Source organism: Rhinolophus hipposideros, assembly GCF_964194185.1.
Source record: "Rhinolophus hipposideros genome assembly, chromosome: 25".
Taxonomy (NCBI): Eukaryota; Metazoa; Chordata; class Mammalia; order Chiroptera; family Rhinolophidae; genus Rhinolophus; species Rhinolophus hipposideros.
In genome coordinates this window covers 8,812,338-8,830,180 of record NC_138071.1, presented here as the reverse complement: position 1 = coordinate 8,830,180, position 17,843 = coordinate 8,812,338, and the positions used below count along the sequence as shown (strand labels likewise).

At 36.1% G+C, this 17,843-nt stretch overlaps 1 protein-coding gene across 8 annotated transcripts in view; it reads left to right on the top strand.

Annotated features, from left to right (window-relative positions):
* Window positions 1-17,843, top strand: part of CADPS2 (calcium dependent secretion activator 2) — a 491,293-nt gene that overhangs the window by 408,115 nt on the left and 65,335 nt on the right. For 5 of the 8 annotated variants that reach the window (XR_013992602.1, XM_081038675.1, XM_081038673.1 and 2 more), the window contains 3 exons: window positions 549-705; window positions 11,800-11,941; window positions 16,597-16,752. Coding sequence is in view for 6 of the 8 variants with exons in the window: in XM_081038675.1 (XP_080894801.1) it covers window positions 549-705; window positions 11,800-11,941; window positions 16,597-16,752 (455 nt within the window). In the remaining 2 variants the exon portion in view is untranslated. Of the gene's footprint in view, window positions 1-548; window positions 706-11,799; window positions 11,942-12,066; window positions 12,187-16,596; window positions 16,753-17,843 lie in introns of all 8 variants that reach the window. The other 3 variants (XR_013992603.1, XM_081038671.1, XM_081038670.1) reach the window with 1 other exon arrangement.

Below are 17,843 nucleotides of genomic sequence, written 5' to 3'. Positions count from 1 at the left end.
CAAGACCTGGGAAATAAAAATCCTGGGTATCAGAGAGACTATGTAGGAGGACCTAATTCACACTGGATGGTCAGGAAATCTCTCTGTATGAAAGTATGTTTTAGCTTTAGACCTTACATTTATGAAAAATTGTACTACAAATAAAGAGTAATAATTTTTAAATGTAAGAAGAAATTTTTTACATACACACATTTAATAAGTTTGGCATTGGTGAATAAAAAGTAAAATCTAAAATAGAATTGAAATGTAAAATGGCAGTCATTGCTTTATTTTAAAATATACGTGTTTCATTTAGAACATTTGAAACATATATACAACAAAAAGAATTCTTTGTATCATAATTTAAATATGAGTACTGTGAATGTTTTGGAGTATTTCTTTCCAATATTTCTTGTTTTCTGCAAAAAAGAAATATTAAAACATTTGGTTTCATACTCTACAAAATTCTAACTACTATTGCCCCTTTAATTATACATATTCAAGTGGCACAGTATTTGTGTTTCCAGCAAATAACCTGCTTTTACCTTTTGTTCTTCATTCTTTTACAGGCGTTTGCCTGGTGGCCCGATTTATTGGCGGAGCATGCAGAGAAATTTTGGGCTTTATTCACCGTGGATATGGGTACTGCACTGGAGGCTCAACCGCAAGACTCCTGGGATAGTTTTCCTCTTTTCCAACTGCTTAATAATTTCCTCAGAAATGACAGTAAGCACTTGCATTTTCTTCAGTATTTGAAACGGGGGTGGGGGTGGGGGGGTGAATGATCTGTGTGCGAATGTGCATTTACAGAGCTCTGGCACTCGTTCCTCAAGAGTCAGCCTAGATAACATTAACGTTTTCTCATCCTCCCTGAGTAGGTCAGGCCGTGGTCTGGGGTGGACCTGCCACGCTCCCACATGGCTCCAAGGACTCTGACGTTCCTCTTAGTCCTACTTCCTGCCTTCATCGAGGACTGATAACAGAGGCCCCATTCTCACTACACCTTTGAATCAGAAAATCTTCAAAGGTTAACATTTCTAAAGCACTTGAAAATACTTAATATCTCTGAAAGACACCTCAGACATTTATCATTATTCTAGAAATCATGCTATGTTAAGGCTTCTACTAATATGCATTATGATGATACTGTTTTTTCTGAGAGGGATTCTACAGATGATAGTATAATATTGCTGCGTAGTAGGGCTTGCTGTTTCAGTGTTTTAAAAATTGAAAGTTGGTAAAGATCCTCTATTGAGATATTTTTTTCCAATGCAATAACTTGTACAATTATTTTGGTCCATGGTCTTCTAGCAAGCGGTGCAAACCTAGTTTTTCATCAGGATTTATGGGGCATTTTTTAACACACAGAATCCCGGGCCTTTCTTTGATGACTCTTTTGAAAGTTTCACTTAAACCTTAGTTTGGTAACTAAAGCCTTCAATTTCTACTTCCGATGTAACCACAATATCTGCTCTCAGAAGTTACTCATCCCACATTCATTTATCTATACAACTATGAATCATTCATTCTGCAGATTATACTCGGCCAGTTTTTAAGTTCCAATTCGCAACCTTCCTGCCGGCCAGCAGACTTTGAATGACCTTCTTTATTTCCCAGTCTCTTACCATCATTCATTTTCTGCTAATAAATTACCAGTCAGGTTTAATATTACCTTAAGTCAAATGTATAACAATAAACCTGCACCAAAATAAATAAATGTGTCCTGCATTAAGCCCCTAAATGAGAATAAGGTAGTACAGGATTATTTCTAACAGTGCTTTCTCCGTCAGTGTGGAAACTCAAGAACTGACCATATTTAGATGTATTTTGGAGTTCAAAGATAAAGTATTTATTAACGTTGACAAACAGTAAAAGATGATGAATCACTTAACCTTATTCAACATATAGAATCTATTTATAGAGAAAACGAAAAATGTGATAGCTTTTTTAGAAATATGAGTCTTCCTAGGGAACCAGTACTACAACTCCAATAAATGAACATCTTTTAACATTTATTTTTAAGAAGAGCTCTTGTAAGTGTAGATTTATGAGTTATATCAAAAAGAACACTAAAATGAGAATGACAGAAATTTGATTTTTAGTCAGACTTGCAAATATTTCATTCAAAAGAGTTTCATGTTCCTCTCCTATTTAAATGCTTAAAGTATTATTTTATTTTACTGTGGTACACATTACTCAATCAAAACACAGAGCATTTATTACTGATCTCTTTTGAGTATTGTTAATTTTGGCGGTAAGCCTAGATCTTGACTCTGATTTTTGCGGTGATGAACAGATTTTAGAAAACATCAATTATTTCAGAGAAAAAGACTTCCTTCGTGTAGTGAGGTAAATAGAAAAGTTCCCCAGTGCCATCATTTCCTTTTGGTGTTGGGAATACGGTGTGGTCTGGGGAATTGAAATAGAATGCAGTGACTTTCTTCCCAAACTCACAAGTTATTATCCAAAGCCAAAAACCACTGAGTAATATCTCAGAAGGTAAAACATAATTTGTTTTTGCTCTTAATATCACCTTTGATAATAATGCAGAATATTGTTAATAATGATGTGTTAGTTTATTAATCTCCTGAAATATTTAGGTAGTGATTTAGTGAGTTCAGTCCAAATGTTAAATGTCAACCTGTAGTTGCCCCCAAATCATCCTTTGGAAAGCCTGTTGGAAAATATAAAACTTCTATCCTTTTAATCCCAATGAAAGAAAGATCCATCTATCACCATCATGGCGTGACAGCTTTTACCGCAGTGACACAATTAGAGTTACAGTCCAAATTCTAATTAACTATAACTTTAGCCAGAGACTACCAGAACAGATTGCTCTGAAATGTCCAATGTTGGAACCAGAGATGATTTGCTGAATAATGGTGCTCACTGCTACCTCACACATGATATGCCACTAATTATGTATAGATTTTAAATGCCTGTGATTTTTTATTAATAATGTCACATACTTATGTTTGCTTTTCCAAAACAGAAATAACTAACACGTCTCTCATTAATGGAGGTATTAGTTTAGATTTGTACTTTTTTTTTGAGCCTCGAAAACTTTGTAGCTGAGTTGTTTTTGTTTTCTAATGACTAATGTAGATGGTGTTTCACCATCTTTCTAACATTAAAATCTTTATGTTTTGATATTTCAAAATAGGTATATATATATTTTGGAGAGTGGAAGGGATATTAGACAAACCTCTGTATTTTCCAGTTGAGGAAACTAAATCCGTAAGAGGCAGTAAGCCTGGGCGGGGGCTTGCTGACGGAATTGAGGACAGAGGTGAATTGGAACCTGATCACGTGGTCTTCAGTAACAAAAGCAGATTCTAGGGACATTTGTAAAATAATATAATATTTTTAAGGAAGATAGAAGATTCCTTGAACTTTTATTTTTACCTCTGAAAATTTTATAAGGGACTTGAGTTGTGGGGCTGAGGAAGAGAGTTGATTAAAGGATACTAAAATGACCAGGTAAAGGTATATATTGCCTTCCCATGTACGTTACAAAACGTCCATGCTGACAATTCCAGGAACTGAGCTAATTTGTGGGGAAAGGGATTCGAGAAAGCAAATTCAATTTCTATTTTAAGGGGGAAAAATCCTGTGTGGCATGTGTATATTTCCTTACAGTTGGGCATGATTAGGGAAAGTCTTAGCCTTCAGAACCCTTGGAGATAAAATGTGGTTTTCCTCAAGGGAAGAGTACCAGCTGCATCACCATTTTAGCAACTATCCCCAATCTCCCACCCCTCACTGACTCATCCACTGATTCCCAGAGCAGGACTGAGGATGAAAACAAACTCAGACTCCTTCGTTGCTGTCCAAATGTCCAAAAAACTCTGTGTTCCCATTCGCCTCCCCTCCACCCTCCGTCCACCCTGATCCACTCTCCCCAACTAAAGACATAATTAGATGGACAGTCACTTTCAATGGTGTCTAAGGGAACAGTTTTGAAAAAGAGAGGTATTAAAGTTGAAGGATAATAAATGTTTTCATAATGAAGCCATTAACATTGCATTTAGATGATGTTCTACAACAAATAGGTTCCCCCCTTGCGTGCTATTTTCCACAATTGTCCTGTCGATATGGATATGGATATGGCAAGTGACCACTTCTGACAAATGAAAGCCATCTGCAAATGGCAGAAATCATTTCCTTCAGCACGACTGAAAGGAAAAACCTTGGAGCTAGTCACCTTTTAATCTGTGGATATGCTAGCAAGTGGCAAATGACCATTCTTTGGGGAACTGATTCCCAAGTGAAAAATACCGCGATGCTTCTTCTTTAATTAACAGCCCTTTCACATTGCTAGCACATTAAAGCCATCCCGAAGAACACCCTGCTTATATAATCAGTGTCACAGTGGCTCTGCCTAAACGAATAATAAATGTCCCGCTTCTGCACTAAGTGAAAACCTATCCTCCAAGACTTTCACCTTCATAAAGATGGGCTCATAAAAATCGAAAAAAGAGAAATTGGAATGTGGTCTCATGAGGATAAAAAGGCTAGTGTTAATAATTAACAAGGAGAGTAGAGTGGAGTCAAATTAGCCATAATAGAGCCCTGAGTGACTGGCAAAGTCACCTCTCATTATCAAAAAACTCATTAAGAAATGAAGAGGTGGAAATCCCGCTGGGTTATTCTCACACTTAGTCTGTATCAGAGATGATTTTTCAGATTTCTTTCAAATGGAAGAACTGTTAGGTCGTCATATTGTATATTAGGTTAATCTTCAAGCTTTGAAATATGGAGGGCAGACACCTGCGTCTTATTCTACCTCGAGTGCTTAAATGAGCTGTGATCTGAAATTCATAAATTGGTGTTTATAGATATATCTGTATATACGTATACTAGGAACAATGCAGAGAGGGTGTAACTTCTGGATTGCAGCAGGACTGTGTGCTAGCTTCGTTTCACAGACAGACACTTTTACAAATGATGACATGACCACGAAATGTGAAAATGTATTTAACACCAATCCCCAGAGTTGATTGAATTCAAAATTCTATGTCAGAATTTGTTTTACTGGCCATTGCAGTAAAAGAAACAGAAAACGAGGAATCACTAGCTTGTTTTTTGCAATTGAATTCTTCAGGACTGCTCTAGTTTGATCTGCTTTATGTATTTTCTTAGAACATAGTGCCTTAAAGAAAATCATCTGCTCTAATGGCCTTTGTCCCTTCACTGTAGATTTATAGGGACATCTGAAACTCCTGAAGGCCACAAGTGTCAGGAACCCACACTTGGATTTGTTGAATTTAGATCTGTTCCCCAAAAAGTAATGAACATGACCCCACCAGTGTTCTCATTCCTTGTTAGGTACTTTGGATGGATGGATGGATGGATGGATGGATGGATGGATGGATGGATGGATGGATGGAAATATATATATATATATATATATATATATATATATATATATATATATATATATATATATATATATATATATATTTTAACAAGTGCCCCAATGGGAAAGGAAAATTTGGTGTGTGTTTAGGAAATTATTATGCTAGTAAAGGTATAAATTAAATATTACCAAATTATATAAAATTACTTAAGTTTTTAATTAAAAGAAGAATAAAATCCAATGAGTTTCCTATTCTACTTAAACTTTAATGGGATGATCTCGGAGTTGTCTTTAGGGGGTAGATTTTTATTGATATTTATTCAATAAACACATTTATTGAGTGCCTACTTAATGTTCCAGATACTTGGCTGGGAAATGTTCCTAGATCTCAGGGTTTGTTTTGTTGTGTGTGTTTGTGTGTGTGTGTGTGTCCTTGTATATAATGCTGTTATAGGCTATAATGGTCCTGACTTTTCTCCTGAAGCCTGTATTCATTTTTCCTGTAATGGGGGTCCTCATTATATGCATTTGTCAACGTGGAGCGTGACCTATTAATTTTATATCTTAACCCACTGTGCTTGTGTTGTTCACAATTGATACAATTCATGGTACCTTGAATAATTATTATTTTATGGCAGAATCTGTTGTTTTAATGTGGCTGGTGTTGTTTGTTTGGTCAAGAATTACTTGTTACCTTCCAAAAGCCTAATTAGAAATTTAGGGGGAAAAACTCATTCTTCCTAATAATCCTCCAATGCTGACTAATTGAAGGAGGGCAGCCCAATGTAAAATGGTTTATATGGGTTTGGGAGTCAACAACATATTTTTACTCTAAAAACAGTACATGAATTTTTTTATCTGCTGAATGTTCATTTATCCAGTGATTATTGTCTCAGCAATTGTTATTAATTGGATCTTAGTTGAAATTCTCTGTTGAAATCTTGCTTAAAAACCCATGACAAGTATTTTTATAAACGTAAAAATACTCTTTTTGGTATGTAAATTAGCAACACTGATTTATTAATTATTGGGATGTTCACAAGAATTGGGCTCATCTGCATCTCCAGTTTACCTTGTATTTAAACCTTGTGCTTTCTTTTTGACATTTCTAATTGTACCACTGGGCTTGATGTCGTTGATACTCTGTTATTTTCTGACAAGATGATATTTGGAAACATGGAATCTTTTGGGGAAAAAGATAGTTTTTATCCACAAAGTAGATGCTGATCCTCCACTTCTGTTCCTGTAACCACCGTTTGAGACGCCTTCTGGGGCGTGCTTTTTACTTCCACACCTCAAGTATAAGGTCAGAAGCATTCCTGGAGGAGACCACATTAAGGACGTGCCTCTTCCAATGAGCTGTTGCAATGGGTGCCTTGGAAAGGCTTAATTTGGACAAGTGGCAGCCCCAGATCCTAACCTATCCTTACTAAACCATATGGAGAAGATGGAAGCACTCATTCTGATGCCTGGGGCAACATATTAAGAGGTCTTCTGTCAGTGTCTGATAGAAAAGGATGCAAACTGGCATATGGGCAGCTGAGAAAAGGAGCATACATTTACATACACAAGTATATCGTCGTATATATTTCTGTAGTCTTGCCTTTTGAAACCAAATTTCCTCCTTTTTTGTGTGTATTTTCATTTCTTCTCTTGCTTCTCTCTCTCCTTTTCACTCTCTCTATCTCTCCCTCCCTACCTCCTCCCCTTTCCTGAATCTAATTACCAAAGAGATAATACTGCCAATTGCCAGTTTTCTAAAACTTTGGAATATGGGTTTATAATTTGATTTTTTTTTTTAAATAAAAAGGAACACTATGCTGAAACATGAGCAGACTTTTGGCCAGAATTCAACATTTGTGACAGGTCTTAGGATATATAGGAAATCTCCATTTTCTACTAATTCTGCTTGCTAACAAGAGTCATGACTGAACAGAGAAAATCCTCCCTTTGCTACATTCATTAAAGTAAGAGACATAACATAGCCAACATTCATATCCAGTAGAATTTCTGGCAGTCTGATTTTGGATATATGGGTCAAAAATAGGGTTTCTAATAATTATTAATACCATGTATTTTTATATAAAATATGAAGAGATACATAGGTCTTAATAGGTTCTTATACAGTCACCTGAATAATAAATAACCTAAACATCTTAATATTGTATCAAGTAGTCAGTCATTTAACAAACATTTGAACACTTGTTCTGAACCAGAGACTCTGCTGGATACTAAGAATACAGACCTGGTCCCTGCCTCAAGCACCTTGCTTGCACCTGCGTATGGAGAAAGAAATATGTCAGCACATGCATGGACCACAGTGCAAGCCTGTACAGGGTAGAGAGTAAACAAGGGAAACCAACTAGACAAGGGGACAGCAGAAAAGGTTCAGAAGAAAAAGTGTATACTTGAACTGAACCATGAAAACCATTATGGCTGGACCACAGGAAATGGGAGTCAGGCAACAGAAATGGGAGAGAGGTAATTTTACGACAGATTGGGGATGGCTTTCGTACCATGCTAAGGCTTGTGGCATTTGTCATGATGGCCCGTTAACGGATTAGAATCTTTAGAAGGGACATTATTAGTTTTATATTTTATCAAACCCTTCTGCTTGAGATTTTAAGAACATGAATTGACAAAGGGAAATGGGATCCTAAAGACCAGTTAGGAGGGTATTGCATTAGTCAAAGCAAAAGATGAGAATGCTGAAACTAGTGCAGCAGCATTGGTGATGAAGAGTTAGGGGAAGTAAGTGTTAGAAAGATAGTAAGGACGTAAAATACACAGGTCTTGATTATAATTGGATGTAGGAAGTGAAGGAAAGGCCTATGGTACAAATTCCAGATTGCTGGCATAGTGATCACATGGATAATCTCTATTTTCACTCCCATGATAACACAGGAGACGCAGACTTATTTAACAGGATAATGAATTCTCTTTTTTATCAAGCATGTAAAACAAAGAGAGAGCTCACTGAAAATACACTTGCATCAACCGCTACTTAGTCTTAGAATCATTATAAGATTTAATAACAACACTGAGTGTGATTATTCCTTATGTTCTTCTTCTTTTTAACAAAGTAGGACTAATAGCTAACATACCTAATTTCTAAATATATAATAAAGTAGCATTTGAACTGATGAAGTTGGTGCTTATTTGTAAAGGTAATAATTTGTTACATATTCATATGTGTTGGTCTTAGAATAGTTAAAAATAATGACAGTGCTTAACAGTACCTATCAAGATGTACAGCCTAACGTTCTTTGCATTTTTTATTAGTAGGTCATATAAATCAAGGCTTACGTATACAGTCTAACTGCATAGCAATGTAAAACTGTCCTGCTTTCAATGTGTATTGTTAAGTACATTGAATATTTTCATAGTGGTAATTCATTTTTCAATTCATTGAATATAATAGTTTTGCTCAACCTCTTGACTTTTTCGTATTGTAACAGTTCTTCAGAATTCTAGTTCTGAAAACATAATTCATTTAAGATACAGTGTAATGTGTTGGTCATTTGCAAGATTTCTTTTTTACCTAAAACAATATACTGTACTACACTTCTAGATCGTAAAAGGTGCTGACACGGTGATGCTAGGTTGGACAGATATATGAATGGATCAACATACAGATAATAGTTGACGGTAACGTAAATTGAGTGATGATGGTATTATACGGTGGAAATTGAGAGGACGCTGTGCTATAAAATTCTTGTTCTGTCAAATGACTAAATGACTTGAGCAAGTGTCTTAAATTCTCTGTGCCTCAGTTTCCTTATTGATAAGATTGAAAAAAATTATAGTGCTTCTCTCGTAGAGTTTCTGTGATGATTCCATGAGAGAATGCATATCAAGCACTTAGCACCATGCTTGATACTCTAAAAATGCTAGTGATGATGAGGAAGACGAGGAAGAAGAGATGGAGAGTTGTTAAGAAGAGATCTAATAAAGTCAGATTTATTATTGTATTTTTTAATTTACTTACCACAGTGATTTAGGTGATTTGAATAAGAATATTTCAGCCTTTGTGTCCAGCATCCTTACTTAGGTGACAGACATTTTTGACATGATCTGTAGTACCTTCTAGCTCTGTGATTGAATCTCCAGAAATAAATAAAGCTTCTTTTCAGTGTGCTAATGAAAACAACGTTGAGATAACATTAGTCTCCTAAATAAGACATTTATCTTTAAGTATGATTGTCATCCCACTTTAGTAGGGAAATTTTTAGCATATAGGTAAAGCAGAAAAGATTATTTAACTACATAAAGTACTAACCCATATCAACTAGCGATAGAAGAAACCAGTGTTGTGTTTCCTTCAGTATTTAGAATTACTTCCTATGCCATTTTCATATGTCCACAATTTTCTGGCCTCTGGCAAATTTCAGAATCATTTAATTAAAGTAATATCCAGTGATAATTTTCATATTCATTCCACCATAGTAAGTATCACATACTTTGCCCAAATTTGAAAACACTGTTCAGCCTTTCAGGGTATTTTTGCCCTGAAGATGATTATGTGGGAAATTGGCATATTTAGCTATCTTACTTATAAGATAATACTATTAGAGTTGCTAGTAATTAGATTTAGTAATTATAAGCATATACAGCTATTCCAATCCATAAAAGTGAATGGGATTACTGACTTTTCCCCGTCTTCCACCACTGCACTCCAAGCCAGCACTTTCATTGTCATCATCATCATCACCACCGTCATCACCATCACCACTTCCATCATCATCATCACCATCATCATCACCACTGCCATCATCACCATCATCATCACCACCGTCATCATCACCACCATCATCACCACCACCACCATCACCATCATCACCACCACCGCCATCATCACCGCTACCATCATCACCACCACCACCATCATCATCATCACCACTATCATCATCATCACCATCATCATCATCATCCTTTACCTGGTCTATTGCAGTAAAGAACTGCACACTAGCTACCTTCTCTTCTCTCACCCTTAGCCACCTCTTCCATTTTTTACACAGTAGCCAGAGAGATTATATTATGTCATTCCTCTACTTATATAATAATGAAAGTAATAATGCTTCCCATTGTACCCAATAAAACCCATACTTCTCAACATGTCCTACCATCTAGATATCACCTTGGACTATTCACCCCTCCCTAATTTGACTCATGCCACACTGGCTGTCTAGTCCTAAAGCTCACAGCTGGGTTTAAGCTTTGTTCACTTGAAAAATATGTACCATCATCCAAAAATGACAAATTCTTTATTGAATATTACTTAGCACTTTCCTACAGATTTTCTATTTTTCCATGGTGCGACATAGTCACATCCTGACTATCTTTGTCCGTTTGGGTTGCTATAACAAAATACCACAGTCTAGGTGGCTTATAACCAACAGAAATTGATTTCTCATTGTCCTGGAGGCTGGGTAGTCCAAGATCATGTTGTAGGTAGATTCGGTGTCAGGTAAGAGCCTGCTTTATAGACAGCCATCTTCTTGCTATGTCCTCACATAGTGAAAGGGTAAAGGGGTCTTTCTGGGATCTCCTTTATGAGGATATTAATCCCATTCTTGAGGGTTCTGCCCTTTAGACCTAATTACCCTCCAAAGGCCACGTCTCCTAATACCATCACATTGGGAGTTGGGATTTCAAGAATTTGTGGGGGACACAAACATTGAATCTACCGCATTGACCTATGTTCTAATGAAAGCACGTCCTGTGGATAGAAAGTATCCATCTTCTGATGGAGTTAGGTGCACCTTGCTTAGCAGCCCTGTCCCAATAGCCCAAATTCTAAAGTCTACAACTGCTTTAGGTAGTATGTTCCATACCACAATTCATTAAAAACAAACGGACAGCTGAAAAATGCATGTGATGTTCTGACTGATTTTAAAAGTATGTTTGGAAAATCACAACTAAAAGAATATCCACAAATAACTAGCAAGTTCATGAATTAGAATAGACATTCCCAAGGCCACCATCGCCCTCTTGGTGAATTTAACAAGTTTTTCTCTTAGAAGTAAACAAGCTTAGCTCTTAGAGTTGAATAGGTTTAGCTCTCCTATGATGCACAGCAGAGCACAGGGATTCTGTATTTAATTGCTGTGTTCACATGTGTCAGGACTTCCAGGAGTCCAGCAGCTCCCTTGAATCTCTAGCAAGTCCTTATGTGCCTCATGCATTAAACCTCTTAGAAAGTAAAAACATACCACCATCCAGGAACGTTTTATAGAAATACAGTCTATTTGTGTTTTGAGAGCCATGTATAGAAGAAGGTCAATTATACTTCTTGATCTGTTTTCGTGATATGGTATTCAATAGGCGCAAGATTCATTATCATCTGCATTTGATCAGGTCTTCTCTGTCAGACTCTTTTAGGAAAAGTTTTTTTCGCCCATATTTTCCAAATGACTAATACTATCCCTCTGACAAACACTCTTTCTGCTTGACTATTTCAGCACTTTTATGTAATGGAAAATTTCACAAACACTTGCAAGAAATCTTTGTGCCCTTGGTTGTCCGCTACGTCGATCTCATGGAGTCCTCCATCGCCCAGTCAATTCACAGAGGTTTTGAGCAAGAGACATGGCAGCCTGTCAAGTAGGTATCTTGCCCATTTCCCATAGAGCATCTGCCTCTTCTGTCCAGACCTGCTAACTTTGCACATGGCCATCTGTAGGTATTGCTTACGGTGGTCCCTTCCCACGTTGTTTGTTTCTTTACAGGAATATCGCCAACAGTCTTCCCAATGTAGCTCTTCCAAAAGTTCCAAGTCTGCCTCTTAATCTTCCACAGATTCCTAGCATTTCTACTCCTTCGTGGATGGCTCCTTTATATGAGTCCACGTGTGTATTCCTCACTTATTTCCTGGTGGTGTGTTAGCTAGTGCATGGCCTGGGCTGTGTTCTGTGCCGATTTGTTTAGATTGCATGGCATTTATCATTGTTGGTTGAGGAATACTGTTTTGGGTTTATTTGTTTGAGTTTTTTAAGCTATTAAGCTAAGCTTGGCACATGGGCGATAAAGGATATAGCTTAAAAAAAAACACTCACTGGTTTGATGTGGTTCATATGTAATCTATGGGGCAAGGGTCATTTTGTGACCCATGTTGTAGACTCTGGCCTAAGTGATATAACCAGAGTTCTCCAAATTCAGACAGTCAGTGTGGTGAATAGTACGTCAGGGATCTTTGGCTGGCTCCAGCTTTGTTACTGCCCTCATGACTTCTTTTGCATGTGTAGAAAACCATTGTAAGAACAGTTTCAAGAATATAATCTTTTTCTGTTTTTACCTTAGTCTGACTTTTAAAGAAACAATTTTGCTGGTTGCAGAGCACCAGCACCAGCACCAGCAAGATCTTCTTTTGTCCTTTCATATATCAGTTGATACACTGATATTTTAAATAATATTTATGTCATTAAAAACCATATTTATTAACTTCATGTTGTGATGAGCCTACCTACTGCAGATTCAGTAACTAAGACTCATTAAAGGGAAAAAGACACAGGCTTTCAAGTTGATCAGTCCCGAATTTAGATCCTACTTTATTCATTGTTAAATCTTTCTTAGACTCATTTTGCTCAGCTGTCATATGGTTATGATGCCTAATTTAAAGACATTTTTGTGAGGATAAAAAAAAAAACAACTATGAAAAGTGCCTGGCACATCCTAGGTTCTCAATAAATGATAACTACTACTACTCTATATTATGATTGTTATTACTATAATAATTATTACTATCATCAATTATCATCATTATTTTAAACTGTACCATTTCCAAACAATAGCAGTCAAATGAACCCACAGCAGTCAAATGAACCCAATGATAGTCCAGACTTGTCCCAAGATATATGAAATCAGCTAGAAAGAATAATAATTAAAAGTAGTTAAATAGCTGTCATTTATTGAGAGTTTATTATGTTCTAGGTTCAGAGCCAAATTCTTTATTGCATTTAACAATGCTTTGATGTAAACATCATTATCCCCATTTTACAGTTAAGGAAATTTAGTCATGAAGCAGTTATGAAACAAAATTTGCCCAATATCTCAGAGTAAGTGGCAGAGGTAAGATTTGAACCCAGGTTTGCTTGACTCCAAAGCCCTCATCCTATTGTTAATTTATTCTGCTTCCAGAGAATATACTGGCTAAGAACTCGTTCAGCATCGTTTCTACCTATCCTACTACCACTTGTCAAATCTGTTCCCAGTCTAGGGTGCATACAATCGGGAAAAGACAAAAGAAAAGACCAAGGAAGAGAACAAGAACTTGCAAAATATTTTGGCAATATTTCTGCAAGTTAAACATCATCACTGTACTCATAATAATTATTAGGACGAAAGTATCTATGTCAATCTTATTGTTATAGGCAAACGCTTTGGGTCTTTACATTGTATAAAATGGTGTCGCTGTGTGCTCAGGAATTATCTAGGAAACATACGGAACCTTTCTAAGTTTATGATTTTTTTTTTGTACTTCTTTATACTGGTTAATAATTTAACTCCTATTTATCTTTATTTCTCATCTGTTTGACAATTTTGCTTTTATCAAGAACCCTGTTGTGGGCATTACCTTGGAAAATTTAGGGATTTTTCATCATCACTATTTTATTAGCTTTGAGATATGTGTGAACTCTGGATTTCATTCTTGGGAGTCCTTTTATAAAGTGACCTGCATCTCAGGACAGGAACGATGACAGATTTTGGCTTTGTAAATTGAGTGGCTGGACTTTCATCATTCTGGGCAAATAAAAAATATGTTTTCCAAGTTAGTTACCATTATCTTTACCTGCCAAGATAATCAACATTAGACTCTTTGTCAGGATGTCAGAATTACTCATAATGTTATGATGTCATTGCAAGTAGTGTTTTGAACTTCTGCTAGAAAGCATTAAATAGCAAAAAACATTTCCATTTCACATATATTGTGAATTGAAAGTACAACTACTGATTAAGTGAAGGTTAGTAATAGCAAAGTAACCATGCATGGGTTTGAAGATATACACCTATCTACTAATGTATAAATCACCTTAAGAGGATGTTCTCCGTATCTCTCCCTGTATATAAAACCTTAATTCTGGGTTTTTAGCACTAAAAGTGAATGCCGGTAAGATAATGCTGGAATTTTTAGGAAATTAGCTGAGTCCATTATTCATGTTTGAGTTCTTTAATCAATTAATAATACTTCTAGGAATAAGTCACTGATTAGACTAAGGCACTAATTTTAAAATGAAAAAGTTTCAAAAAAAATCGCAGGTTATATAGACCAGCTCGAGAGAAAACTGATTTACCTTTTTTCATCCATCTATCTAATTATAACAAATAGTTGTTATCTTAATTACATTTCCAATTAAGCGCATTTATTGTTCAGACTCTGACCATAGCATTGAAGAACAGGAGAAACATATGTCCATATTCTGTATAAAGATTTAATTGTTATATGTTATGAGAAAGTCCATTTTTAATAAAAGTCTACCTTTACTATTTGGGATTTTGTTTTGATTATGGCTTTTGCTTTTGCTGTTCTGTTATGCTGTTAAAGAATGCATACATGTTTCAAATAGCTACTTATATTTCTCCTAAGTAAAAAATTATAAGAAGTAGATTTGCTTCTTTGCCAATTATTTTCAGTTACTCTTAAAACATAGGTCTTCTCATCTACCAAATTGTACACTATGGATATAAAGGGAGATTTTGCTTGTTCATTTTTCTTTCTTGTTTTCATTATATATATATGACAAAAAGGAGAAGTAAATATAGGGGTTTTTCAAACACTTCTCACAGCAAGGTCAGCATGGTGTTGTCTGGTTCTTTTGTCTAATGGTACTTTGGGAGGACTAAATATTAAGGTGAGGAGAGACTGAGTGAATGACGTGCCATGGGTAGTGTTTTGTGCTGTGCTGTGGTTGGTCCCTTGAGAATTTAACTCTGAGGACATCTTGGCTAGACAAGGAGATAAGGAGGAAATACTGGCAGAACAGGAGGAGGAAAGCAAAGCAGATTGGTGATGGAGCTAAAATGCTGAGGCAAGGGGATGGGGAACAGACCAGAATTTTTAATTAGCCAGAGTAAGAGGTGATGTTTTTATGCTACCGAAGTAAGATGTATTTATCTAAATAATGTGGCTATTCCAAATAATTTTATTTTTTATAAAAGTTTTCCACCATGCCTTTGTGATGAAAGAGTTTATTTTATTTTTTTAATTTTCTTTTACAAACTGAAAATATAAATTTTAGATGAATATGTGTTAAACAGATATTGCAAAGCTGAGGAGAGATGAATCCCACAGCAGCTTTCTTTTTTTCTTTCATTCTCTTTTACAACTAAATTTCAATATGTTTTAATGTAGGAATATTTTACTTTCAAAACATCTGTTTCCCTAGTAGGCTATCTACTTGCATAATAGAAAGTAATAGTATTATCCTTACCCTAAATATTATATGTACTCTGGTAAAAATTACCTTCATACATGGTGTGAAAATACAGAGTGATTTTGCTATAGTAGCAAATGTACAGTAGATCTGGTCTCCATAATTAGATAGATGTAAGGGCCTGAAATATACATGATTTTGCTCCAACTTCAGAGTGGCCTGAACAGCATTTCTGGGTTAAACCATACCTTGTACTGTTAAATTTAATTATGAGCTAGAAAAGCCACAAAGCATTTCAAAATAGAAGTAAGGTTTGCTTCCCTACCCAACCTGTTATTTCATTTCCAGTACCTGTTTCACCTTCACCTGTAATTGAGAAAGTTAAGGGTCTTGTATGTACGTGCCTGTAGACAGACAGACGCCATTCGTCGTGATGACAGACCCATATCCTTGAGCAGAAGAGGAAAGCTAAGAGTCGCTATTACATGGATCTTCATGCATAAAACATACTTTTCTGAATTTCTAGAAAGAAGTATTTATATATTTTATCTGAGAGATTAGTAAAGAACATTTAAAATGTGTGTTCTGATGTACACAATTTGATTTCTTTCCTTACTCAAGTATCCGCATCCATTTTATGCCTTTTTAGGAAACCTTACTATTGTACTTATTTCTATTTTGTTCTCCTTGCCTTGCCTTTTTCACTGGGAAGTGAAAAGGAAGAATTAGCAGGTTGAACAGAGGAAATAGTGATCATTAGAGATTTTGTGGGGTATTTTTTCACTGATGGCAATGGGTACAAAGAGGAAAGAAAAACCAATGCGTTAGTGATCCCCGGAGCTAACAGTGGAAGTTCATAATGTTCTCATTTTTTCCTTTTTGTTCTAGCAATGGCTCAGCAACATCAGAAGACCTTTTTTGGAAACTCGATGCCCTGCAAATGTTTGTCCTTGATCTACACTGGCCCGAGCAAGAATTTGCCCACCACTTAGAGCAAAGACTCAAACTAATGGCCAGTGATATGATAGAGGCCTGTGTCAAAAGGTAGTCATGTGTTTTCAAGTTGCTGCTTAATATTCCAGCCCCCAAAACACCACTTTTCACCAAGTAACTGTTACGTAGTTGTCACAGGAAAGATTTCAATAGGTACCACTATTCCAAAATGGTCATTAAGTTCTCTGACCTAAATTCTGGGGACCCAAGTAATTAACAAGATGGTCCTGATAGTTTTTTTTCAAGTCCTCTAACCATTGCCCTCATCAGTGGTACCCACGCCATAGTAATCATTTCTGTTGTGATGATTGTTTTCTTTCTGGGAATATGATCTTTTAAATTCCCAAGGCAATGCTTCCTGAGACATCTGGAAAAGGTCTGTTAAATACTTCATGCATTCTGTCTCTGTGCTGTGAAATGGCGTGGCAAACTCAAATGACGATCAGTGCCCCCAATTGTGTTTTCTGGTATGCTCTGTCCCTACCAGATGAATTCCAAATATCCATACCCATTCTTCAAAACTTAACCAGAAATAAGTTATGAGGATTCTTCCAAAGGTGCTTTCATTGTTTTACTAGTTCTTACAAAATCAGCATTGCATCCAGAGTAGCCAAGCATTGTTTCTTCATTGCCCGTGTTCATAATATGTACAAGAACAATGGCGGGGACAGCATAGTGGAATAACAAACACTGATTGGAGCAGCAGAATAATCCTAAATTCTCTAAAGCAAGAAAAATCCGGTTTTTAGAATAATGTTTAATAGCCTCCCAAGACAAGGCCACGAATTAGGTTATTTAATGTTTTAAAAAATATTCATCGTCTGTTATTCTGATATCTCAAATCTGTGCGTATTTGGATACTTAACCAAGACCAATCTCAAACTGCCTGTTACACAGTTGCTTTTAAAAGCCTAACTGCAACTTCAGGTATTTGAAAGAGAACCTAAGTGATGTAAAAGAATTACACATTCTCTGTTGTACATTAATTATGAGGTTTTAGAGTTTTTCAGACTTGTACCTTTTTTTGATTTTTTTGATTTGGCCTCACCTGGAGGATTTGTTCTGCTTTAATGTGGAGAAACCAGTGATTTTTCTCTTTTGTTACTAATTCAGGCATTTGAGTGAAATGATAAGGTTTTTGC